General features: G+C 36.5%; 1 protein-coding gene across 1 annotated transcript in view; it reads left to right on the top strand.

The window, feature by feature from the left end:
* Nucleotides 1-27,349, top strand: part of LOC102684624 (chromodomain Y like 2) — a 48,984-nt gene that overhangs the window by 7,356 nt on the left and 14,279 nt on the right. The window contains exons 2-3 of the mRNA XM_015368189.2: nt 10,987-11,524; nt 18,370-18,587. Coding sequence (XP_015223675.1) covers nt 10,987-11,524; nt 18,370-18,587 — 756 coding nt within the window. The remainder of the gene's footprint in view (nt 1-10,986; nt 11,525-18,369; nt 18,588-27,349) is intronic.

Genomic DNA, 27,349 nt, shown 5'->3' with positions numbered 1-27,349 from the left:
GTCATAAAAAATGTGAAGGAAGTTCAAGGGGGTGTAGACTTTCCGTAGGCACTGTATAAAGAGTAGGTCTGTGCCGTTCACAGTGCTTCCATTCTTGAGAAGTCGAGCCATGGATGAATCCACACTGCACTGCAAATTGACCTTAGTGGAAGAAAGGGCTTGGGTATCCCCATCTTAGGCAAAGAAATTGTTTGTGTTACACATTGTTGACATAATGAAGGAAATAAAATGTTAAATATATAGTTTCTTGTGCATGTGGAAAAAGTAATTTTTAAATGCAAGTAATTGCATCATCAAAAACATTTAATGTAAAATCTGGAAATAAATGTTTTGCAAACATAACATTACAAAACTTTAAAGGCAGATTTATTTTTTGCTTAGCATTGAGTTTCGTCAAAGTACCTTGTTCTGGCTTAGAAGCTTGTCTTATCCCTGATCTTCTATGAGTTTCCATAGGTTCTCCAGAAACTCCGTAGCAACTATGTTAAAAATGCTTTTTAAAGTTAGCTGACCAGCCCTGTTAGCTCAGGATATCTGTGCAACCAAGTAGTCCCAATAAATTGTGAGTTTTTGACACAGAAAACCACGAGTAGTCAAAGCAGCTGGGGTCCTAATATATTTGAAAATTAGGAACATCAGGTTATTGTATTAATATGACTGTACTGTATGTCACTACACAATGAACCTTTGATGTATTACTGTATTATTACTCCGTCACAAATTGCTTTATATACACTATTTATGTCTAAAAATAGCACATCGACACCTGTGGATAGTAAATTATTTACCAAATTGTCTTGGTTTAATCTTAGTAGGTACTGAGTCTTTCCAATCATTTATGCTATTTTAAAAATCTTGCATTCTTCTAGTTTAACTTGATGTTTTTTCACATGGGAGTCCAAAACTCACTCTTTAGTTTTCTTTGTAATAGGTTCTGATGCCCATGATTGTGACAGTGTTTCCATATCATTTTCTTAAGCACCAGTTATTGATATTTGTCTCTGCATTGGTACAGACCTTAACATCAGTCCACATTAACACAAAGCCTACTGTATCTAGACTTCTGTAAATATCACGTTTGGGTTTACCATTTAGTATTGCTAAACATAGTCGTATTGTAAACCATATTTTTTCTTTGAAATATTTCTGCCAGTTATATGTACAGCAATTTACTAATTTGTTCATTCACTATGGCAATCTGAGTCAAGCTGCATGTTACCCTCCCACTCCTGTGCCACTTCTCTCCTCCACTTCTCCACTGTGCTGTTATCTCTTCTGAATCCACTGGGTTTGCTTTTCCTTTGCAATAACTGAACAAAGATTTCTGTATTAGTTTTTCTGTGTCTTCATATGCCCATCACTGGAGAATTCCTTTCCCCTTTTCTTGATGTCTTGCTCTGAAAGAAACAAAAAAAAACCAAGAAAAAACACACTTAATTATAATAAGCTTTGTGCATTCCGACCTGTGTACAACTCTTTTTAGTGTAATTTGCTAGACAAGTGGATAATGTTGTAGTATTATTTGATTTGAACATTTTACAATGAAACCTAACACAATGACATTTCAAATAAAGCATGGGTCAAAAGACACACCTTTTGTATGTGGAGCTAATTAAAATTAAAACAACATGCTAGGCCCCTTAAAATCCTGTTTTGTCATCTCAGATTTTATAATTTTAGATAATTGAATTGAAGCTCAAATATGCATTGAAATAATAAAAACATTTACTGGTTAAATGTTACAATAACCACATAAACATCATGTATGACTTATATTGTGGTGGAAGGTAACCTAGGATAAGGTTACTAGCAAAATTCTAGTTAAATAGTGTGCTTTGTTTAGTAGTATTAAATATTGATCATACTTTGCCTTTTTAACATTTAAACATAAAACTGGCAGTAAAACAATAAAATAATAATGTAGTAACCCTCCCCAGCTAATTTCATGATATATGGGGCTTTTGCCATTCTGAATTACAAGTAAATTACTTAATCACTTTGAAATGCATAGCTACTGTAAGTGTCAATTAATCAGTATCACAAGCCTGCAGGGGCCTGCTGGTCTAAACCATTTCTAGCACTGACGGAGTTTTGTACTGTGGTATTTAGTAATGTAATCCACAGTTTATTCACAGTAATATTTCTAAATGTCTTTGTTTACAACTATAATAAAATAGGCAAACTAAGCTTCTTAAACCAAGTGGCATCACAACCATTATGAGGTGGGATGTTTTTCCAAAATTCTGACCCCCTGGTAAAACAAAAACAAGTACAAGAATCCCAAAGTGCAAACTGATTCATACTGAACCCACAATGCGTAATCAATGTAGTGTAAAATAATTTACATTACAAACCAGCTATGGGTCACCTACTGTATGCACTGTAGAACTAGTTATTAAAACATGTATGATAAATATAAGAACCCCAACACATGACTCCTTTATTACACAGAAAAACAATAATACCATATAAAATACTATGACATACTGTAATGTTATTATATTGGAGATTTTTCAAGGTCGAAGACTAATGTCACAGGAACGTCAGAAATTGTAGTTTAACAGCATTAGTCCAAATGTGATTTACAGCAACACTCGCAGCAATCTCAGTAGAATTAAAATTTCCTTTCACACAGTCTTCCCGCACCAGGTGAAAGCAGTGTATAGATGCTCTCCTTGGTAACCTACACATACTATCGCAGCAAATTGTAGATGAAGTGTTTTGGTGGCCTGAACTAGTCCAACAGAACCCTTGCAGACATGGACAACCACTCTCTTCCCCCATAAACACTTACACAATGGCAGTATGGCTATAGTACTGTTCCCTGAACTAAAAGCATTTTTTAAGGCATCTGGAAGATGATTGGAGAACTTTCATGAAACCAAAGGATTGCAAACTATAGGCAGGTATCCAGGACAGGCCGCAGAAGAACCAGAGCCACTAGTAAAGACGAGTGGGTGGAGTCAGGTGCCGACACCATGCTGGACACCAGCAGGGCTGGTGAGGAAGGGAGGGGGACCTGTTGCCTCTGCTGTGACCAGCAGACTCTAAGGAGGGCCACAGTGCAGGCAGGTTGTAATTGAGGAGCTTGGAACCGACTTTGACTGCACTGTGCACTTGGGACTTCGCAAGGGATGAAGCAAGAATCAGCAGTTTGATGAGACCTTGAAGGACATTGCAAAGAGATGGATAGGTAGGGAAAGAGTTGAGACATGGAAGACATTGCTTGGACCTTAGGCAAGTGAATAGATCACCTGAATATGGAGGGGGGAGGTGAAAACAAGATAGAGGAAGGGAAAAGTAGGAGCTGATGTTCCAAGGAATCAAAAGAGTCACAGAATATGCTCCATACAATTGGGAACAAAAAGCAAGAATAGAATACAGGCTTGCCTTGTAAATTTGATAAAGCTAGTGCTACTTAATGCAACAACACAGGTGAGATACAGGCACACAAATGTATATAGGAAATCAAGCCATATAAAATAATGTTTTTTCTCCTATTACACTCAGAATGCAGTTGGCCTCAAATTTTCCCTCCTGCTATGGCATTCCAGCATGTTCAAACGCTATTCCACCACTGCCTGTAGTCATTGTAACTTGTCTTTAGGGATACAGCTTTGGAATTACTGTCAGCTAAAACTGTTCTTTCAGGATGTAGGTGAAACATTTGACATTATCCTTAAATTATGTAATTTGATGGAAATTGCAAAAAAAAAATGGAATTTGATTTCAACAGTGACTATACAGCCTTCAGTGACTTTGGAACCTATTAAGATAGTGATGACGGTAACAATCATGAATATGAAAGAAGACATTTGAGGTACAGTATATTAAAAAAAGACATTGCAGACAGTTTCCACATCCGCAGAAAAGAGGGAAGTGTCAGCATTAAAACTGTCCCTCTTAAATAGACATGTAGTTTTTAGGATATAAATAGGTAAAGAAAATCTCTTTCTCACTTCTCTGCTCAACAGAAGAAAAGGCTTATCATCATCCTCAAGATGCCTCCAATGTCAAGAGTTCGACATCCTACAAACCTCTTCATACACTGGAACGTCTATTCTTTTATTCCCCAGATTATTGTATCTCCTGGACCATCCTGAGGCTCCAAATCAGATGCCCCTCTACTATCTCATACCTCCTAAGGAAACAGCTCAATGCTCTACAGATCTTGAACTGCTGCTGAGACACAATCCCGATTGATCTTTGGACTAGTTGTGTTCTGTGCAACTATTTGTCTGTTTGGTAACGAAGCACTCTCGTAACTTACTAAGAATAACTTCCTAACATACAATGACTGTTTACAAAGTCATTACAAAGATTCAAAAATACAGATTGTTTCAAAATTTACAAGAAATTGACATATGTATCTTTCTGAAAATGGATGGGATTCTGCTTAATTGTTTTGTTCACCACGTTCATTTCACTTACACGTCTGATTAACTGGCCATAGGCTCAAAAAATAAGGTAGAAATCAATTTGAAATAAAACCTGAATATATAACATATGTACTGTAGGCTCACAACAGTAAGCTGATGTTTGGATAACTTAAGTTTACTGAAACAATAATGATATAAAATGTGTGCTGACCTATTATTGAAATATTATCAAAGTATATCTGGTTTTAAGTATTAAAAACCAATGTTGATATCTCCTGCCAAATGTGCCCCAGCGATCAACCAGTGATTTAAGTCACTCTCCTCTTGCAGCCATGCTGGCCATTGGCCATGGGCAAGCAGGTCAGTCCAATATTTTTATACATGACCGTAAGCATGCAGAGATGTTATTTGCTTAATGTATGAACTATACCTGTGTGAAAGCCTGTGCCTTCAGGATACTTGGTGTCCCTTTATGTCCCAGTAAAAGTGCTATAAATAAAATAAAGGTACATCAGATGTATGCAATATTCCTTTTAAAATGCTCTAGCTGGTCATTAGAGCATGTGGAGGCATTTACACAGTCATTTATATATCGCTTGGAGAGGTCAGGGACAAAGCTGGTATAGGAAGCAAAGAAGCATTCTTCAATGTAGGAGACAAAAATATATGCATAGCTGGCTCCTATTCTGGTGCCCGTAGGAACTCCACTAACCTACTGGTAAAAGAGGTTATTGAAAGAGAAGGCATTCATTGTGAGGACCAATTCTGCAAAATGTACAAGAGTATAGGTTGGTGTATCAAGCACTATGCATTTGTATGCTTGTGGACTGTAAGACCATCATGGTGAAAATGAAACATTCTGGCCATGAAAATGGAAGAGTTGCAGAGCATGGTTAGTGTCCTTAATAAATAAAGGAAGCCCTATAACCAGTAGTTTACCGAATAATGCTTGCTTTACATAAGTCCATCTGTAATAATTACACCATTTGCACAGACAATCTGGCAAGGAAAACTGAAAGAGAACCATCTTCTTAAAATGTGTGGACTATCTTCTCATTCTTTAAAAAGCTTGTTTCTTGACTTTTGCCTCCCTACTAGAAACAAGTTTCTTTGATTTTTGTTACTTTGGAGGATGTATTTCACCTTTGATAAAATCATTTTATTTAATTAAATTCTAAGTTGACAGAAACATTTAGGTCTACATTGAATGGAAAGTAATAAACATGAACCATGATTGCAGAAAAATATGTAATTGGTAAAGAGTAACTATACCCAAAGAAATACAGCATTGCAAGAACAGATGTTCACATAAAGAAATATCTGTGTATTTTGTGAGAACATTTAAGATGTATAATTGCAATATGAATCATTTTATGTGCCTTTCCAATCTTTATATGTCTGTAGACATTTTCAGTTGAAGTTATAAATATAGAACTTCAATTTCTGTTGAAGTTGATGCCAAAGGATCAAAAGATCAGTTTTTCTCTGTATTCCTTTGCCAGGGGTTGAAAATGCATGTAACGGTATGCTTATGGTGCATGCAAAAATATACCCGTTTAGTTCTGTGTTGAACAGATTGAGAACTGTTACTTTTAAATGTCTTTTCAGACTTTTTATTTGTAGAGTACCTGTGTTGATGAACACATTTTTGAAGATGTCCTGCATCCTGTGTACAGTACAGTTCTGTCAAAACATATAAATAAAGCATGAGATTTGGATATTCAGTTTGGGTTTTCTGCTACCAATGGAAATGAGAGTAGAAAAGGGATGTTCTTCCTTCTGAGGTGATGTGTCATGTGTTTTACTGATCAATAAAGGCCACTGAATTAGTTGTCAGAATTGACTTAGAAATTTCAGGAAAAAGCAGTAAGGAAACAAGAATTCAATAGTAGGCAACAATGGCTAATAATGTTTTTTGTTTTCTGTATTTTTATTCTCCTCAGTTTTTATTGATTATTATTGGAGTTCTTTCATTTAAAATAGTATTAAAAATGTATTTTGATTACCAAAGGTAAATAAGTTTTTTGTTTCCTTAGTTGCCTAATGAAAATTAAAGCCCACATATATAGAATATAAATTAATACAATACCAGATTATTCTGTTTTCTCAATGATTCAGTTAATAACTGTTTTATGCTTATATTGTCCATCATGTTAATATGTATGCAGACATGCCTAGTAGATTTTAGAGCACATTAAACTGCAGTGTCCAGTAAAGGACTGAAAAAAGGTTTTTATTTTGTCCACAAAGCTTTAATATTTTTAGAATTACAGTTATTGTTGCAGGGAATGATTCTTGAATCAACAAGTGATACAATCATTTAATCCTTACAACATAAAACTTCCTTTTCTTACATGCATAGTAAGTTATCCTGACCAATAAAAGGATCATTTTACATTAGAAAACGCAAATAACATATTGCCTATTCTGTGAAGGACCGTGATTTTCTTCAGTGTTCTGTAGATTTTATTCATCTATCTATTGCATGCAATTATTGCATGCTGACATACTGTTGCAGCTGGATTGGTGGTGGTCACATGCAAATTCTCTTCAAAGCTTCAAAGCAAGAAAGGGACTTGTGTTTACTGGGTTCTAGTGGGTCTGAGACATTCATCAAGGCAATCATCTGGTTAATTAACCATTGGGTAAATGGTTAAGGGTCATTAACAGTCAAGAAGCTAAAGAAGATACAGTGTCCTTTTGTCCACTCCTGCCAGTGCCATTGCCATCATTTTGTTGTGGTCAATCACTTTGTTCACTTCCCGAAGCTAGACTGTGAAGTCCAGTTGTCCCCACACTGCTTTGGCATAAGTCCCAAGTGCTTGGATCCAGCCACTCTGACTGATTTGTAACGTTGTGGGGTGCACTTTTCTCCCTTGTGTTTGCATTCATTCTCTTAGTTGGCATTGTCAATGCGAATTGTTGTTTAATGGTACTGATTGATCATCTTCACACTGTGTTGCATCATTTCTTTCTTTCTTGTTTTTTATCCACATGAGTTTGTCCAGTGATATGTTGAGCATTACACTGATACACTGATGTTATCCATGTTTTGGCCCCATCAGTCCAAGTCTGAATTCAATCAAGCATTTATGAGATATTCTGGAACAACACCTGAGACAGAGCTTACCAACTCCATCAATCTGGTGTGAGTGGAGTGACTTGGTTGTGGAAGAAAGGTGCTGCATATCCCTCCTACAGAATTCCAGACACTGGTGGACTCAGTGCCCTATTAAGTGACTTTGAGTTTTTTCAATCTTCTCCACTACTTGTACATATTGGTAGTGAACTCAACAGTGTTTCGAAGGAACAGTCTAAGACTTTTTGCCTCTTGTTTTTATTTAGCTGTGGTGTCTTAATTATTTAAAGAAATTACTGCTTGGTACGCGTGTATCTAATATTTTCCATGAGTCAGGAGAAATTAAATTGCACAAGTATTACACCTTTAAAATGAAGTTGCAATAGCACACTCCTATTGTGCTGTACATTTTCAAATATGTTCAGGTTTCGTGTTTTTATATTTAAGTGGTCTGTGTCTGATAAGACATGTTTTTTGTGCAAAACAAACTGTAGACCTGGTGAGATTCATTGACAGTGTGCTGTTCATTTCCATGCACTTTTGTTTATTAGAGTAGTGATTTCAATACATGACATAGTCTAAAACCAATGTAATATAACGAATGTGACATAACAGTTGCATATGATACATTATAATGCATAACAAATAATTAAACCTCAAATATGCATTAATAAGGCATTGTTATATAACAAAAGTCTGACTGTTGACAGTCTGACCTAGCGTTTTGTTTTTTACTGCTGCATATTAAGGAATGTACAGTATGCATTTAATATCACTACTAAGCACTACTATGCTTTTTTACTACATTTGGGTTAGTTGTATGTTGTGCAAAGTAAAAAGCATTTAAGTACTACTACAAGCTCAGTATAATACCATTCTGTTTATAATGTTACACTGGTGTGCTGAATGTGACATAAAAGTTGATTATCTGCCTTTTTGCACATCTGCCTGAACTCTCGTCCCTCTGGGGTGAAGCATGTGTCGGAAGACGGTATTTTCTTCTGCTGATTTTATCTTTTCAACCATTTTAACGGTATCCAGTTCACTCTTTGTTGAGTTGTGTAAAGTAGAAGTTGATATTGACCTAAAGTTTGCAATTGATTTTCAACCATAGTTTTGATGCATATGGATTGCAATCTCTGATTGCCTGATGTAGGAGTTTGCAGTCCAGGAATAGATTATTGACTTGGTACATTCTTGTAATCGTCTGTTGAAACATACTGTAGTTTCACAGGTATAGACATCTTATATGGCTTCCCCATTGTTAATGCTGCTCAGTATTATGTGCTCAATTAGAATGTTAGAATAAGAAGCCATTTGTTCAGTTGTAGATTATTGTATTAAGACTAAACAATTTTTAAAAATAAACACCTAAAACATGTTTTACATGTTTAGACTGCACAATATTATGTTTCTCCTGCTGCTAGTGTCACATAATGAATGTTTAATTTGTGGCTGTGTCAAGGGCCTGGTAAGGGTATAATCCTTCATTTGTAGAAGCATCTCTCTTGGGTGGGAAGTGATTGGACTGTCATTGAGACATTGAATCATTTCTGGTAAAGTGTGGTAAAAGGAGTACATACTGAACAGACAGAAACCCCCTGTACCCCTATGCTTGAAGATAGCAGGTAAGGTATTTGTTTTTAAAATCACTCCAGGAATAGAGCCCAGTATTTTTTTTCAACTATCTGAACCCATTTGCTCAAGTTAATGTGTATTGCAGGCTGTAGCACAAAATACATTTCCTAGGAATGGAATGCAAGAACAGCATTTCCTTAAAAAATGTGGCATGTACAGTATCTAGAGTATAAACCACATTTTTTGCTCTGATGCTTCTGGAACTAATATGATAGTTATTTAAGTTATCATTAATTTTAAGCAAGTCTATTGAAGATATTCATTTCCAGAAAGGCATTCTTATGTTTGGCTAGGTGCTTTAGACTTTACACAAAATCAGGAAGTTTATCTACTCTGAGCTCATTTCCACCCAGTATTTGCTGTCATAGTTTTGGAATGTTTGAAGAATTCCAGGTTAGAAAGGCTAGAAAGGAATACTCACCTTTTTAACTTCCTATAACATTCCCAGCATTATTACTTGCTGTTAAAAACAAGATGTGGAGTAATCCCCTCTCCTGCGGTTTAGAATAATCTCCTGCAAAATCTAAAATCTCATGAATTAAACTGGATATTCAAGCTATGGATATGTTGACCCAACTTTACAATCAGTATACAGTTTATATATCACTTACTCTTATCTATATTAATTCATGGATAATATTCTTCCCATGCCATGCCAATAGCAGTTGAACTGAGAAGACTAGCTTGATCTCTTTCCAGAGGCAGACGAGTTGCTAACCAGGGATTTCCTCTGTGGTCAAAAAATATATTAAAGAAGGATATTAAAATAGCTTTCAATAACAATTGTCATTACAAAATGTTTTGTATACTGAAATTTATAACAAAAATATTTTTTTGTTTTTGTAGTAATAAAAGATCCTGATTTTGTAATAATTTACAGTACATGAGTAGATGAATGCCATTTTTATCCATGGGTTTCTGTGGTCCTTCAGAGGAAGTTTTGCTATTTAGGTCATCTACATGGGCAGATTTTGTTGGTCAGTAAAAAACTCCTGTAACTGAAATGGGTTATTGTTTATGCTGATAGCATTCTAATACAGCACTTTGGAGGCTTGTATTGTATCTGTTTGATGGACAGAATGACCTTCAATACCAGGTTTCTGATATAGAACATTTACACTTAGTTTTCCAAATGGTGATACATTTTTGTTTGTAACCTGAAACAACAGGGCTAATTCTTCATCCCTCTGACTTTTTTAATTAAATGAGCTGTTATTTCATTTTTAAAACTAGGTTTTAGCTGTGTGACCGTTTAATTTAAGGTTATTTAAAAACTAACTTAAGGTTTTTTCTGTCTAGAAAGAACTTGATGTATGTATTTATTGTATTCTTGAATGATTGTGAATTAATGACTCCTAATGACCATATTAGTCACTGTGTTAAACTTAAAAAGCTGGCCTACATGTTGGTAGTTAAAAACAGTTTGTCTGTACAGTTATAGCTTCTTGCCTTTGGACATCCCTCCTCTTTGAGAAAGGAAGTTATTTACATTTCTGTTTTAAAACAAAAATGTTTTTATTTTAACCATATCAAGAACTAATTGAGAAACTACATTTTTATAAAGGAATCTCAAGAATTTGAAAGTGAAGAAAGTTATTTACAAAGGATTTTAAGAGTTCTAACCAATTACTTTGCCAATTTGTTTTGTTATGTTGAGAAACATTTCTGTTTTGGGCCTTTGTTCACATGGGCCATTGGCAAGGACAGTGCATTCATAACTTATTTTTGTGAGGGGAGATAGAGCAGCATATTCAGTTTAGGAGTTGTTCTGGTCTTGAAATTCAAACTGATTATTCAGCCCCTTCCACTAAAACTAAACATCACTTTCAGCACACTGTTGGTGCACCCTTGTCCTAATAATCTTCCTTTTGCATTTCCTCTGCTGCTCAGGTGGAAAGAATAGTAGATAAAAGAAAGAACAAAAAGGGAAAATGGGAATATTTGATCCGATGGAAGGGATATGGCAGCAATGAGGACACTTGGGAACCGGAACATCACCTGCTACATTGCGAGGAGTTTATCGACGAGTTTAACGGACTCCACATCCACAAGGATAAGCGCTCCAAGGCAGGCAAACAGACCGCCACCCCACGGTTTTTGAGTCGAGGAGCCTCCGGTGAAGCCGTGAGAGCAAGAGGGGAGTCCCGCAAAAAGAAAAGGACTAACGCCACAGGCTCCCAGAAGGCAAAACGAGGGTATGGGGGCAAACAAGCGGGTGACAGGGCCACCAAAACTGTGACGTACAGGACGACCCCAAGTGGACTACAGATCATGCCCATGAGAAAACCACACAATGGGCTGCAAAATGGGGACTCAGAAGCTTTGCTCTACAGAAATGCAGCCCAACAACATAAAATTGGAAATGACAGAGAAGATGAAATTTTAGACGAGCTGGAAGTTACTGAGACGCCTCTCATGAGTGATATAGGTAAGAAGTTTATATAATTTTATTGGGGGATTAGTGGCTGTGCACAGGGGTGCATCTCATGTGCTGTGCTGCCTGTGTGGTACCCAAGTGAGCGCACAGGCTCCTGGCCAGAACTGGGATGAGTCAGCCCGTGGTCTGTATTGCAAAACCATCTACCAGAGATAAGAGGTAGGATGACAATTATTCAAGATGAATATACTGTAAGTATTTAGCATATAAACAGAAGATAATGATATCTATGGTGGTCTTTGGTAGAATTGCCACATGCAAAGCCAAAGAAGCAAAGGGAAATGTAGGAACAGGCTGAACGGAGGCCAAAAGACTGCTGTAGAGAAGAGGGGTTTAAGTTTGGGAGGCACTGGGTGGTATTTGTGGAACCAATGGGATGAGTAGCAATTGAACAAGAACAACATAAATGCATTGGGGAAACAAGTTTTGATGTTTGAGGTTGAGGATTGTTTAAATTATAGTCTTGTTACACGTAGTACAATTTTTTACTAACAAGAAGCAAGGATATCTCAAAACAATAAAGCAAAATAAAGCAAAAAATCATTCAATTGTTTATTTAGACTTGCTGAAATATTTCCCTAACATCCCCCATAAAAGATAATGTCTTTATTTTTTTTTATTTAATAATACTAATCTTTATTTCCAAACAGAGTAGAAAATATTTTGAACTGTTTTTTTTCCTTTACTAAAGCCTTCAGCAGAGGAGGCTCAGATTTGACATATTTGTAAATGCCATTTGTTTAGTTTTTTTCTGTTTCACAATTAGTGTGTGACAAATCAAACACAACCATTTTTTAGACCTGGCATCCTTTTTTTAATGGCTAATGGTTACCTGAAATTGCGTTCTGCATGCAAACAAATTCCACATGGGACTTGAATTAGTGCTGTGACTGAACTTGAAATTCCAAGCTAATTTAAAATTGACTGGAAGAGGGCAAATTACAAAGTAATCCATTTTAATTTGAGCTCTCCAGAGCTACATCCGCAAGACAGAAGTGTAAATTATGTCCGAGTTAGTACACAGTGATTGTCATCACTTTCTTGGATGGGGCGCACTGTCGAAACTTCTGAATATATGCAGAGACAGGAATTCTAGTTTTTTTAGAGTTAAATAATAGTATACAAGCTTCTACTCTGCCAGTAAACTAAAGAAATTAACCAAGATGTTGTTTTTCTTGAAATAACATCAGCTTCAGCATCATGAATACCAAGCCATTCAATAGACTCACATCTATAACCCAAACCCACTCTACACTGGATAGACGAAAAGTGTCAGAATGGTAATGTGATGGGAGATAGTGGCGAGAGTTCTGAAACAGATTTGCTTTAATAGGTGTGAAATAGTAAAAAGACACATTTGATTGTTCCAGTCTTGTATTTTTCTTTGGAATTCAAAAAGATGAAGCATTTAAAAACAAACATTGGTTTCTTGGTTTTTACTTTAGTCTTTGATTTAGATTTGCTAAGGGCAGAGAGGGTGGGTCGGGCTTTTCTGCTTCCCTACTGAAAGCTAAGTGCTGAGAGCTTGCAGGTTATTCTCTCTTGTGTATTTTCAATTTCTGCAGTGAAGCCTTGCAGCATTTTGCTTTCCAAAGTATGGTACAAACAGCTGTTTTTTTAAAAAAATTGGGAGGCCTGGGAAGGACCTTAAATACGGTCCCATGAAAAATAAGAAATATAGTCTTCTTAGTCTTATACAAACAATTAAGTCTCTGTGCCAGTATATTACACTATATCACACATTTTTTATGTCAGATTTTTTATTCTGAGAACACTTAAATCTAAATTAGATTGTATGGTGTTCACGCTGGCAAATGTCACACATCGAGAAATAGAAATGTCTGCATTCAATGATGGTGCCTTCCCTAAGTTCAGAGACTTCTGATTGGTTAGGTCACAGACACAGCTGGTTAGGCTAGACAGAGCTGGTTAGGAGAAGCACAGTTGGCTATATCTAGTCACCAACCAAAGAACATTCTTCAAGCAGCAGCTTGGCTCCTGTTAGGAGTTCCGTTCTTTCCCTGTGGTTATTACAGAGGTTTAGATCTTTCCTATCATTAGCAACCAAGTAAACTAAGAACGTAGAAGCAGACCCATCTGGGCACAGTTTTGTGTTATGGTTGGTGTCCCTGGCCAGACAGGATAGGCCATGAAAAATTACTCTGCTACCACAAGTTGTTCTTGTGGGTTAAATGTTAAGGTTATTTAAGTGATAAAGGTCTGGTTCAGAACGAGGGGAGAATTGGGATTTAGTTTTCTCCCCCCTGAAATATGGTATGGTTATACAGTGTTTGGGTTACTCCCCTGAGGAAGTTTGGGTTGTCAAGCCTTCCAGACCCCATGGCTGATTGTGGAAGGAAGACTGCTCCCTTAAAGCATAATTCAACTACACGCACAGAGCCAGCATCAAAGAACTCTCGAGCTTAATGTCTGTTGGTCAGATGTTTTGGAAACCTGCAGGTTATAAGCATCGGCAGTATTGAGACTGTAGCTTAGAGCACTCCTAGTAATGGTGCTTAGAGTTTCCCCAAGAGGGCAGACAAGGTTAGCACTAATCCCTGAATGAGCTGTGTATCGAAATAAAAACACCTTGTTACAGAGAGAATGGAATGATGGTTACAATTATATAGTTAACAGTTCATGGATCCAGTCATATGGTTATGGTTTACGATTTATGGTGAATATGTTCTCTGGTTGATTGTAAGTTTCTGGTGTATGATAGTATGGTATGTAGGTTATGGTTGAAGAATTCAGATCTGGTTATTGTGGTTAACACAGCTTTCCCCAGGACCCAGTGAAGCTCGAGGTGTCACTGAAGGCTTGTGGTCCTGGAATTTGTGTGGTTATGCTTTTACTCAGAATTAGGACAGAAGAAGTACCAGCACACAAGTGTTTGATAATAATGTGCCGGCCCATTTCAGACCTGGTTAACTCTAATCTCTCTGTTTTTAAAGCCAAGTAATTTGGAGCTACAGTATAAACCTTGAAACTATTTAGAGTCAGATATTCTAACATAAAAGCTCTATATGCCTAGGCCTACATGGGACCTAGTAACAGAACTTTCACATGATAACCGAAATACAATTCATCAATAAGTTAAGTGAACATTTATATTAATGTCATGAGAGTCATGTAGTCATGAGAAAATTTATAAAACAGCTCAGATTACTGTTTTGGGGCAAAACATTTTTTTATTAATTTGGGCAAATTTAAGGCTGCATGGGACCGCTGTCAAGACTAGGAAAATAATGGATTTCATCAGTAAAGTTGTCTGGTTAAATGATTTTGAATAAATGATTCAATAATCCAGGTAAATTAGGTAGATTATGTTCAGGGCTGTGGTTCATAGTTTCAATATGACAAAACTGCAATTGTAATGTGGAAATAGTATATATTTACACACCAAAATTAAGGAATTTCCTCTTGGATTTGAAAGACAGAATCATCCTTCCAGCCTAATGCTTTCGTGACACTGCATGGTGTCTGAAGAATGCTCTTGCTTCTTTGTTACAGAAATAGCTGGGCAGACCTCTGGCTCGAAGTAGCCCTCATTTGGTTCTTGTGACATTGAAAATATCTGTGACTTACATGATGACAAAAACTGTCAAATAAAAACCAGTAAGAATAGTAGTTAAAAACAGCAGAAACAATCAAAGCAGTCAAGGCAACAAGCCAGTAAAATGAGATGCACTGGTGTTCATTTTCAGGCTTTCCCAATGAACAAAGACATTCCCGTGAGCATTATTTTCTCTGTACTCTTAGTTCAATTTTGATTCTCTAATAAAATGGTGGTATAGAGCTTCAGGAAGGAAGTATATGACAAACCGGGCTGGCACACACCTCCTGGACTGGTCTAACACACACCTCCTGGACTGGTCTAACACACACCTCCTGGACTGGTCTAACACACACCTCCTGGACTGGTCTAACACACACCTCCTGGACTGCTCTAAGGCATCGCTGTACCTTTCTGAGGGGAAGCAGAGCTAGAGGATTTCTACTAAAATCAAGAGCGCTTTTTACACCCCTGTGATGTAAGATAATGACCCTGCACAGTTGAGTCAGTATTTTGATATTATACCCTGCTCTCTGTGCTTTGTTTGGTTTACATTGAATTTTAGTCACATATTTAAACATTTTATTGTTATGAACAAAATAAATATTTTCAAGTTTCAAGTTTCAAGTTCAAGTTTGTCATTACACTCATATACATGGTATATGGTATAATGAAATGCTATTTAGCTAGCTCTCAGACATAAGTAGTACAAAGAGAAAACAACAACAACAACAACAACAACACAATTGTGTAGCAAAAGAAAGACAGAGACAACAGGCAGTGTGCAAAAAACAACAACAGACGATGTGCAAAAAACAACAACAGACGATGTGCAAAAAAACTACAGCAGGCAATGTGCAAAAAAACTACAGCAGGCAGTGTGCAAAAAACAACAACAGGCAATGTGCAAAACAACAAAAAGGTAACAGGTTATGTGCAAAAATATGCATCAACAGAATAAAATAAAGGGATAGAATTATGGGGAGAGAGCTTTTGACATGTATGGTAGAGGTAGATTTTCAATGTGTGTTTGGGTTTTTGGTAAGAAAGACGGCACTGTGAGGTTCAGATCATAGGTGAGAGGTGAGGTGAGAGTGATAGAGGCTGGGAGTTTAATAGTTTGATAGTGCGGGGGTAAAAACTGTCTCTGAGTCTGGTAGTCCGGGCCCGAATGCTCCGGTACTGTTTTCCATATGGTAAGCTGCTTTTTCCAGATTTTGGATTTTGGATTTTCCAGATTTTGGATTCCAGAAACCATTCCAGATTTTGTTGAAGGTGTTCAGTTCAAAAGTATTTTACCAATTAAACCTATACCTGGCCGGTGTAAACCTGTCTAGAAATACATGTAGTTCAGGTGGGTAATAGTAATAGGTTTATTCCATGCTGAAATAAAAGAAGAAAGAAAACACAACGTTTCGGCCGTGGAGCCTTCTTCGTTGTGTTTTCACACCTGAAGAAGGCTCCATGGCCGAAACGTTGTGTTCTCTTTCTTCTTTTTTTCAACATGGAATAAACCTATTACTTGTTCCTTAGAAATATATGTGCAGTGTAGATGCCGTGGAGCTTGATCTCATCAGATATCGCAGCTGAGCATTGTTAGTCTTGGCCAGAAGGGCCATGAATGAGATGGGATGTCTGTGTCAGTGTATAGTTGTGCTGTTGGCACACAGTGGTTACTGTAGGTCACCCTGCTCTACAATGATGAATGAAGTGGGTCCTTCCCTAAACATACAGCTTTATGGGATATTTCATTATGAACATTTCTGTATATTCCAAGCATAAAAAAAATGTACTACTTATAATTGCAATGCATGCACTAAGTTAATATAAGGAAAATGACCTGGTATTATAATGGTCTCTGAACCTTACTGTATATAGTATACTACATGTCATCTCGGCTTTCTTCCATAAAGGTTCTGTGCAGCTCAAGTCTTGCGAGTTGGGCTACCATCTTTAAAGAAAGCTGTTTTTAGTGAGCATAATGAGAACATATATCAGGAGTTCTTTTTACATCTTACTTTTCATTTCAAGCTGTTTTCATGTAAGTCAGGATGAACCCACAGGAAAGGCAGCAAGTGAGATCTGGTACTGGATCAGTGTAGCTGTGTGCAGTCAGGTTACTGACTGTAAGAGGAGCTCTGTAGCTGACAGGCACCACTGCCCAGGCCACAAGATGTGGAGCTCTGTAGCTGACAGGCACCACTGCCCAGGCCACAAGACGTGGAGCTCTGTAGCTGACAGGCACCACTGCCCAAGCCACAAGACGTGGAGCTCTCCATTGATTTGTCTGTTTTATGCATCTTCTCTTGCTCCACTAGTGGCAAGTTCTCAGCTGAGATGATTTAGTCCTGCCTCCAATACACTGATGGCATGAGACCATTGTTCTCTTGGTAATTGGGACATATTGGTTCCTTTCTGTGTTTTGTTTTATTGATTTTTGTGAGTCTTGACATTCAGAAAGATAAATCACCTCATCGTTCAGTGCCCAGTCAACTCATTCACTAATGAGGTGATTTAGTGCTTATGCAGCAATCAAAGTCACTCAATTGATTCAGTCATTAATGATTAGATAACAAAACGACAAGAAAACATTTATCAGTATTCAAATACCATATATTTTATTTCTCTAAATAGTGTAGATGTTCATCAATAGAGTGATACATTTATTTTAATCCCTACTATATACACACGTATATTACGTGTTCGTTATCACAAGACAATGTGAATTCAATCAATTTGTGCACTCAAGAGACTTCAATATCATACAAGTGCTTTTCTGAGTACAAAGACCATTAAGTTCATTAAAATTCTAGAAGCTTTTTGTCCCTCTTTAGTCAACCTCAATGCAAAATGTGTTGAATAACCTATATATAGATGATGTGGGAGGAACAGCGAGTTTTGACTTAGGAGGATTATGGCAATGAGAGTTGTAATGATTGCTGCAAAGCCTGAATCTGTCTACAATGGATATCTGAAACCAGTCTTCATCAGATTGTAAATTAATTCTACTTGTATTTTTACTATTTCTAAACTCCTTGAAAGGCTGGGTTAATTACTGCACGTCCTACTATAAACTATGCGTAATCCCCAGGGTCAGTTCCAAAGTATATTAGACAGTATGTTAGGTTGTTGTTTTAGTCCCTAGGTCTTATTTGATATTTTGTCTTTTTCATGGTACAATATGTGCACCCACGGCTATAAAAATGAGACTGTAAACGCAATACTAACTATGATATGAGAGCAGCAATGAATTAATCTTTGTTTTTCTTGCTTCAAACAGGGACTACACTTTCTAATGGTGGAATTAATTTGCACAGCTCAATGAAACGGAAGCTGGTGGAAGAGAAAGGCTATGTGTTTGACAAGAGGCTCAGATACAATGTTCGGCAAAATGAAAGCAACTGTCGGTTTAGGGACATTGTGGTTAGGAAAGAAGACGGTTTCACACACATACTGCTATCAAGCCAAACATCTGACAACAATGCACTAACCCCAGAGGTAAGATACTCTCTTTGGTGTCAGGCAGTTGTAGCTTTCATTATTCATTATCTATTGAAATGTACAGAGGTACTGTACATGGATATCTCAATCTAACCATTGCACACAGCCTCTTTCAACTGATACGTTTGGGGAAAGATTAACATCTGTCAAAATGTGGGTTCTTCTAAAACCTTTGTTTATGTCATTTCAAAATGTTTTGTACATGGTGTGTATATTGAATGTACAGTATTGATGTTTGTAATAGGGTGGGTTGTGATGAAAACAAATCAATGTTTTACATGGTTCTTACCTTTATATATCCAAGCAGTAATTATGGTGTGTGTCATCTAAAACAGTTGGAAAAGGTTAGCAGAAAAGTTGCCATATTTTTTCTCCATTCAGTATAAAATAACAATCTACTGTGCTACAGACAGAGCTGTGAATTTCATCACTGTATTAAAATTCCTTTGTCTATTGTGTAGAGGGTACTTGGTGATGACTGTATGGTACTCCTCTTGATCATTTGATTTTATTGGTCTGAAAAAATTCCCTGACATGTACAATCGTTTTACAATAGATAGAATGTCTTAGTTCAACTACAGAATATTTTATTATGCTATCATACTTGTTAGGAATATATTTTGATGTCATAAGGGATTAAGGTCTGACACTTAATTTGTTGTGTTTAGCTTCATTGTTTTCTTACCATAGTGACAACTACAGTGAAAGGAATCTCGACACTCTGCACACACTAGTGTCTAATGACACTTAAGCTGAGCAGTTTCCCACTCAATAGGAACTTTTGCACATATTCCCTTGTTTTTTCAGTCATAAACTTTCAATATTTCTGTATGTGAATTTTCATGTGATAGTTTCACTTGAAATGTGCTATTCTTAATATACTTTCAACAAAGGGTCTGCTAACAGCTGAGCTCCACATTTAGCTCTTTTTTGGTATTTAGTTATGGCTGCACCACATTAATTTTTTGCCCTTTCTTACAATAAGCTCAACATTGCCAAGTAAAGAAAGAACAAAACGTCACTCACATCCTTATTAAATGTAATTCAAAACCTGAATTAACAGTCACTTTTCAACCTGAGACTACTTGTCATTGGTCGTTAAAAGCTGAATTTTTTAAAGAAGCTTACAATGTGTTGGTCTATTTTTATTTTCTGTTTTTAAAAAAGGAACTACTGTTTAACAAGTAAAATATATTTATCTATAATTGAAAGCTACGGTGTTATATTGACACATTTTGTACTTGATTAGTTTCACATATTGAGATTTAATGGTACAAGCAGATGGATTTCAAATGTAATACTGATATGAAATTGAAGACTGAAAGACAAGTATCTTTTCCTGTTCCTTCAAATTAACAAACTAATATATTTATTGTGTACTTAAAACTAGGGAGAATCGTGTAAAACGTTCATGATTGACATTATTGCACTCAAGTGTCTATGACCATTATGTAAGCACAGAACCACCTCCTTAGTGAGTGAGTTGTGTGGGAATGGGCTGTAAATTTGAGGTGAAAGAAAAAAAATGAAAAACACAGTAATGAACCAATATTCCCTGCTTATCAAGAGAACAATGCCATTGTTCAGTCAGGACCAAGTTAGTTTCAACTTACTAACGTTTGTCACTCTCTGTATGGGATGTTCACACCCAGTGTCTTTTTAATCTGGGAAGATGTTACTCCGAAACAGTATCCGTCAATGACAGGCCACAGTGGAAGACCACGAGTCACAACACATCATCAAGTTTGTCTTTGTGATCATTTTACCACTGCCGGTTCCAATGTATCAGAAATACCAATTGACAACAGCCCAACGGAGGTTCATGAGAAGGCCAGATGACCACACATAGGCCCAGTGCTCACCATAATGATGAGAACGAGGTAGTGTGAAGCAGTTCTCACACCACTTCATCCACTACTGTTATTTGAGAGTTTTAACCCTCAGGTTCAAAGTAGACCTGGAACACATTTCCCATATTTACAAGCCTCCCTTTAGGAAATATGTTTTCTTTTATTTATGCATTTTTGAGTTATGCAGCATCTATCAGGAACATATCAACTGTATAAATTGAGAACTACCAGTATTTTATTCATTCAAGATATGCATTCCTCTTTCACTAATTAATTTTGTCTTTAATACTTGTCACTACCATTTCTATATTGTCTGTGAAATATGCATGCTATTCGTCATACTACTCTTCAGCTCCCAAACTACCTGTTAAGATTTGATATGAAGAAGAAAAATCTACAGAGATCCATACAAGGGTTTCTTTAATTGTATTACCAAGGAATCATCTCAATTCTTTATTAGGGTAAGAGGTGTATAAACTAAGGAGTCTGACACTAATGTTTCTGACAAAAAATGTTTTAAAAATGTGATTGTTTCAAGATCATATTGGTTTTGTATCAGGTTTCACAGATATAAATGGTTAAAATATTATACGCCAACATTTTAGTAATGGCATTAACAAGCAATAAGTAGTTTTTCCCAGTTTCTAGGGTCACTTGTTAGATGTTTTCCCATATTTAGTACTGTTGTTTAGCTTGTTTTCAGAACTTTTCAAACAGTCCATCTGTGCACTTGTACGCAGTGGTTACCAATCCATGTATTATCTGCAAGCATACTGTCATGAGAAAGCCAGTACACCCCCTTAATATTTTATGGTTTAACATATTTAAACATATTTCACCATCATCTGGTCCTCACCAACTCCTTATAGTAGATAAAACTAACCTCATTTGACAAATAACACAAATATCCTGCACTGTTATAGTTTTTTAAACAAGTTTTGTTATTTTAAAAGACCAGCCAGCATTCAATATCTTTGTGTGACCACATTCTCCATTTTGAAGCATGAAGAATCTGTGGGCTTTGTCAAATTTGGTTTGATATTGGTTGGATCTCGTATCTTTCACTCCACTTGAAGATAATCTGTTCTCTCCACAAGGACATAAAGATTTAATTTACACCAGTAATTTACACGATATGGACTAGGTCCTGTACTTGATTTTTTTACATATTGATGTTTTTTTATAAGACATGGCATCTCCATTTTCCATTTTCAACTATAACAATAAGCCCTTTATAGATAACTTCCCATTTTGTTCTCCACTTTCCATATGCTTACAGTCTAACATATATTTTAAGTTAGGTCATTACCTTGATCCAGGACTTTCTATTATGAGCTGCCAGGTTCTTCTTCCTTTTTTTTTTGCTTACTTCTTATTCCTGTAATGTAGATCTACGGCACCCCTTAAGGTGTGCCATCTACGTGCTGTGCATATTCTGGTAGATTTCTGGTAGTAGCGAAAGAAAGGTGTTGGCACTATTGCCACTCTTTATGTATTTCTGTTAGAGGCTTCTTATAAAGATAAACCAACTGTTAGTATCCGGAATAGAGAGCTGAATGATCGATATGAAGTTTTACTCTATTTTTGAAAAACTAACATTAATTTAAAAAAATCAAAAAGATTCCTTTTTGGAATAATTTGAATTTATAGAACATTTGCTCCTCCTATAATACAAGTTCTACAAGCTGCATGTAGTGTATGATAAAACACATACAGTAAAACTAGAGCTCTGCTTTCATGTGTGGGTTTAGAGAAAATGTTCACAATTCAGAAAAGCTTAGCCTGAAACTCTAGAATGGATAAACTATTGCAGGTTTCTGCAGACGTACACCTGGAGAAGTGATTACATAAATTGTCTGATTCTGTCTGAAGGTAGCAGATATCAGTGGAGCCGCGATATCTGAATGGGTCTGCCTTCTTTTAAGAATCAATGCCACAAACAGAAAAGGGTGGTATACTGTGATATTTTAATTGTTCCATCTGGGTTATACTTGTGAAAGTAATTTACAATTCAGCCTTAGGCAAAAAGGCAAAAATGAGAACACGAAGTGAAAACATTAGATGTACAAAACAGTCTTGGCAGAAGAAACTAAGACTAGTCCTAATTGGGACGCCGTTTGGTGTATGTCATTCTATGGTCATTTTATGGGTGATTTACATAAGGAGTTTCTCATTTCAAACTGTCTTGTGAAAGACTCTGTCTTATGTCATTTTACTGTGGTCCCCAGCCTTACTTAAAGCTCATCACTCCAGATACATGAAGTGACTACAGTTTGGTTGTGGTTTTTGCTTTGCTTCCTTCGTATGACATTATATAATATCATAGTGGTGTTCCATGCGCTTAAGTACCAAGTGCTGCCAACACAATCCATTGATCTCTTATTTCACTGCCCCCCTGCCAACATACATGCACATAAGTATAAGACCATCTGTCAGCAAAATAAACATACAGTTCTTCACCACCGGTTCATCTGTCTGTTCCTCTCCCTGTTGCCAAAAAATAGAAATGAAGGAAAAAGGGCTTTGTATATTTAATAGAATGTACCTAAGGTAAGTCAGACAGCTGGAGACTAGATCCTTCTGTGCCCCTCTATTTTCCACAAATATCATAAAGAGTTTGGTGTAAGATCTGATAACTTAAGCTCTTTGTTGGTTCTTACCATCATTGGTAGTCTGAAAAGTAGAGCCATTTCGTTTTCAAATTAGAAGGTTTATGATCATGACTGATTATGACAATTAGAAGGTCATAAGTAAGTATTGCATTGTTAACACAGTTGAGTGAAACCGTGACTGGTTGGTTAGCTGTGGTTAGAATTATTCTCTTTCAAAAAGTGTTTGTGAATCCAGTCCAGTTGGAAATCAATGTCTCATTTTGTTGGAGGAAAAAATAATTAATAAAAAAACTAAATTTACTACATCGCACATTGCACATACATAATGACTTCTAAACTAAAGTAAAGTTAAAATGGCCTGGACCTCAAACCATCAAGGATCTGTTACTTATCCACGCATGGCCTTTTGATTTTAGCCTCATCCCACAAAAGTGTGCAATCCACAAAATCTAATTCTTGAGTAGCACAATCAGTGAGTCATACTTATGATGGGTATTCCGTTCTCATTACTGAGCCTTCGACATATAATTGTATGCAGAATGCTCCTGAATATCTGCAGATGTAGCATTATTCTCTGCAGAGTTCATCTCCACAATATTATTACACACTCCCTTACATAACTGGCTCATGTAGTGTACTCTGTGTTCTGCCATATACCCACGTATTCAGCCCATCACAATCACAATTTTAGAAGTGAAAGCGATATAACCCTAGTAACGTAAAAAGGGAAAATAGATTGCAACCAGATTTTAATGAATAATACATGGTGAGATATAAATTAGAAACCTAGAATTGTGTTTTCCTCTTTAACTTTTCTTCAGTTTACCATTTCACTCGAATTAACAGACAGTGGCACGGAAAGACATATTGTTTCTAAAAAAATGTTACACATTAAAGCTGAGTTGAACATAAACCTTCTGTGCATGTTAATCCTAAAATGGGTAACTTTAATAGGAAACAAGTAGGTCAAATTAAAAATAATATTTTATATTACATCGAGGCTCATCATTCATTAACAATGAAGAACCCCAAACAGCTGATCAACAGAAAGCAAAGCATTTTCCTTACCTTGTTTAAATGCTTAAATCAGTCAAGACAGAAGCTGCAAAAGGATGAACAATGAGTCCAAGCTAGCTAGTTCAAATCCCAAAGACAGAAGCCTAAACATTTAGTACATAATCATACTACAGTTACAAGGTATATAGTAAGATGCCAATGATCAGAAAGGTACCACTCTTTGTTCTTTATAAATGGCTGACCCTGCGCTCTGACCCCGAGCTTCTCTCCCTGTCTGTGTGCCTGTGTGGCGAGCAAGCTAGGGTATGCGAAAAGACAAATTCCTAACGCAAGAAATTGTACATGGCTAATAAAGTGATCTTATCTCCTCTATCTTAGATATTTTTGAGAAGGTTAAAGCTGTGATAAACAGGCGGTTATCATAAACGTGACTGGTCTTACTACTGATGGTGCACCAGGTAATGGTTCGATCTCTTAGGGGATTTGTTGCCCTGGATAAGAAAGAAATGGGTCATCTCAACATTGATCCAAGTTAATTGATTACATCATTGCCTTATGTAAGAAAATCTGTACAATCCCCACAACTGAGCAATGTATTCTTGCCAGTAGTATCCAGCACTAACTTTATTAAAAGCAGAGGTTAATGAGCTATTGGAAGATTGCGAATATGTTGAGTATGGTGATTTACTCTACTCTTGCAATGGATGAGCTAAGGAAGCTGATGTGGTTTTCTGAACAGAAGGAGGAAATAAACATTTCATGGAGGACCGGGGAAAATCCGTTGCTGAGCTTAGCAACCCCAAGTGACTGTGTGACCTGACATTCATTGTTGTCGTGATTACATACCTGTCAGACCTCAGTGTCAAACTGTAAGGGCCTAACCAGCCTCCCTTCTGTACAATGGGAAATAATTCAGACACATGTTAAAGCTGTGGCATCTACAGTACAATATAATGCTGTGAGAATTCATTTCAAGTCTTTGTCGTGCAATTAACTACCAGCATGCTAGATTAATAACCATGGATTTGGAAGGTCAGTTGCGAGCAGCAAAATCTTCACTCCTGACAAATGTACTGTAGTAAGATTCGCTGAGGAAAAGCAGTATCGGCCATCACACAAAAGACTGTGAGTTTAACATTAATTAATTCTAATTGAAATTAATTTTAATACTTTCTGACAAAAGAAATATATGCCTATGTTTTTGGACCATGATTTGTTTTTTTAATGGGTCTGTGTCCCATGGTAGAAAACATGTTCCGCATATTGAATATATATGTGAGACTTTGTGTTAATTGTTAAGAAACTGCACACAACGCAGGTCATGGAAATAATTCTTTGACAATTCCTCAAGCTTATAAAACATGTAGTGCCCACATCTTAAATTTAATTGATATTGATATTGTAATAAAACCATCCAGAGCACATATATGTTACTTTCGAGACGTTGAGGTAGATAATAAGATTCTTTAAAAATGTCTTGTCGGATAGTACTGGAGAAAAGCCTAAGAGACTCTGCTTTTACTGAGCACTACATTTGTTCCACATTCACACACCCACAACACACATTGACAGAGTTAACATTTACTTGATCAAGAGGCCCAAAGAAATGTGTAAATTAACTAAGGACTGATGATGTGAGCTTCACATTGTAAAATGTTTATTTCTTTACGTCTGTTACATGTTTTACGTTTGTAGTCTTGCATGCATTCTGTGTCATATTTGTCTTGTCCCTGTTACGGTATTGTGTTGTAGGTGTAAAGACAGTTGTCTAAGCATGGGTAGAGTATGTTTACTTGTTTGCTTTTGAGCTACTGTAGATCTGCACTGGTGCTCAGTGAAGGTCATGAATCACTCAATTAATGTGCATATAATGTGACCTGTATATTGCAAGAGGCCTTTTTTTCTATTCTAATATTTTTTCTTTGCCCTATGATTTATGTTTTTGACCTTTTGGGGTCCTGATAGAAGATTGTTATTAAACCCTTCTCTTTCTGCACAAGCATCACCGCAGATCCCCTTACCTACCTACAGGGGATTCTTGACACAGCCATCTCCCTTATTCTCATACAGTGCCAGAAGGCTACAGAATAAACAGATTGGGGTGCTGAATGGTAATCCCACAGATCCATTTTTCCATGTGGAGTCAGTCATTACGCATGCATTTAATAGTTATGGTTGAAGATGATTCAGACATGACATGTTTGACTTGAGATTCTAGAAACAATGGGCTAGACTGGCATATCAACCTTTCCTCATCTTGAATTCTAGCTTAATTTTCACTGACATTCAATTTATTTGCACAGGTGGAAAGTAATATTGATTCTGATCCAAGCTGCCCGCAGCAAAATGTAGTGAGATAGTTATAAGTCATCCTGTTAAGGTGAAAAATGCAAACGCTTTTCAGCACTTACCAGCACTGTAAAACCTCAGACAGCAAGTTCTCTGAATCCATTACCATTTGAGGAACTTAATCAGAACATGATCACAAATAGTAGCAGGTATATGTGGTCTGATTGTGCTGGGTGCTTGTTTTTTCTATCTTGTTTTTCTAGCGACACAGCTTTACTGCGGAGAGGTGGTGACAGGAATGACCTATGTAAATTAGTGATGTCATCCTTGCATCTCAAATAGTTTGACTTACTGTATAATGCATGCAACAAAATCAAACCAACATTTTAAATTTTGTTCCTTGTAAATCATCTACAGTGTATTTTAATTTAATCCAGTTGGATCTTAGGTAGATATTAGGTAGCACACAGACATCACCTTTTAACTTAAAGGTGACCGTAATCACATTTGAAGTGGATTTCTGATCACAGAAGGAAAGAATTGCCTGTTTGCAGTCAAAGAAATGTAAAAAATTGAATAGGCATCTTTAAGTCTCAGTTTCACAATAATTTAAAACAAAAGTACACTTGGCTTTACATGATTAAGATACTCCTGCTTTTATTCTCATGTGTTGCTTTGGTCTGCTCATTCCATCCACTTATCTCTTTGTACAGAATACAATTTATGTATCATAATGTAACTCAGTAAACTCACACATCAGCTAATAGTATTTATTGATAATATTAGTGATAATATGGTGATGTTTTTGCATGTTTGAAAACACATGACTGAAATCATATACTCACAAGATTCCAGGAATGCTACTCAGAGAAGCATAAGAAATATGCCATCAAAGCTAAGCTAAGTATGGAGTTATTATGTGAAAAAGCACTCACAAGAACAACAGGAAATCATGATTCTTAGATACAGGAGAATGTGAAAATTTCTTATC

This window comes from Lepisosteus oculatus, chromosome 20, assembly GCF_040954835.1.
Source record: "Lepisosteus oculatus isolate fLepOcu1 chromosome 20, fLepOcu1.hap2, whole genome shotgun sequence".
In the NCBI taxonomy this organism is placed as follows: domain Eukaryota; kingdom Metazoa; phylum Chordata; class Actinopteri; order Semionotiformes; family Lepisosteidae; genus Lepisosteus; species Lepisosteus oculatus.
The sequence above is the reverse complement of the archived record's forward strand: the minus strand, read 5'-3'. Positions and strand labels throughout refer to the sequence as shown.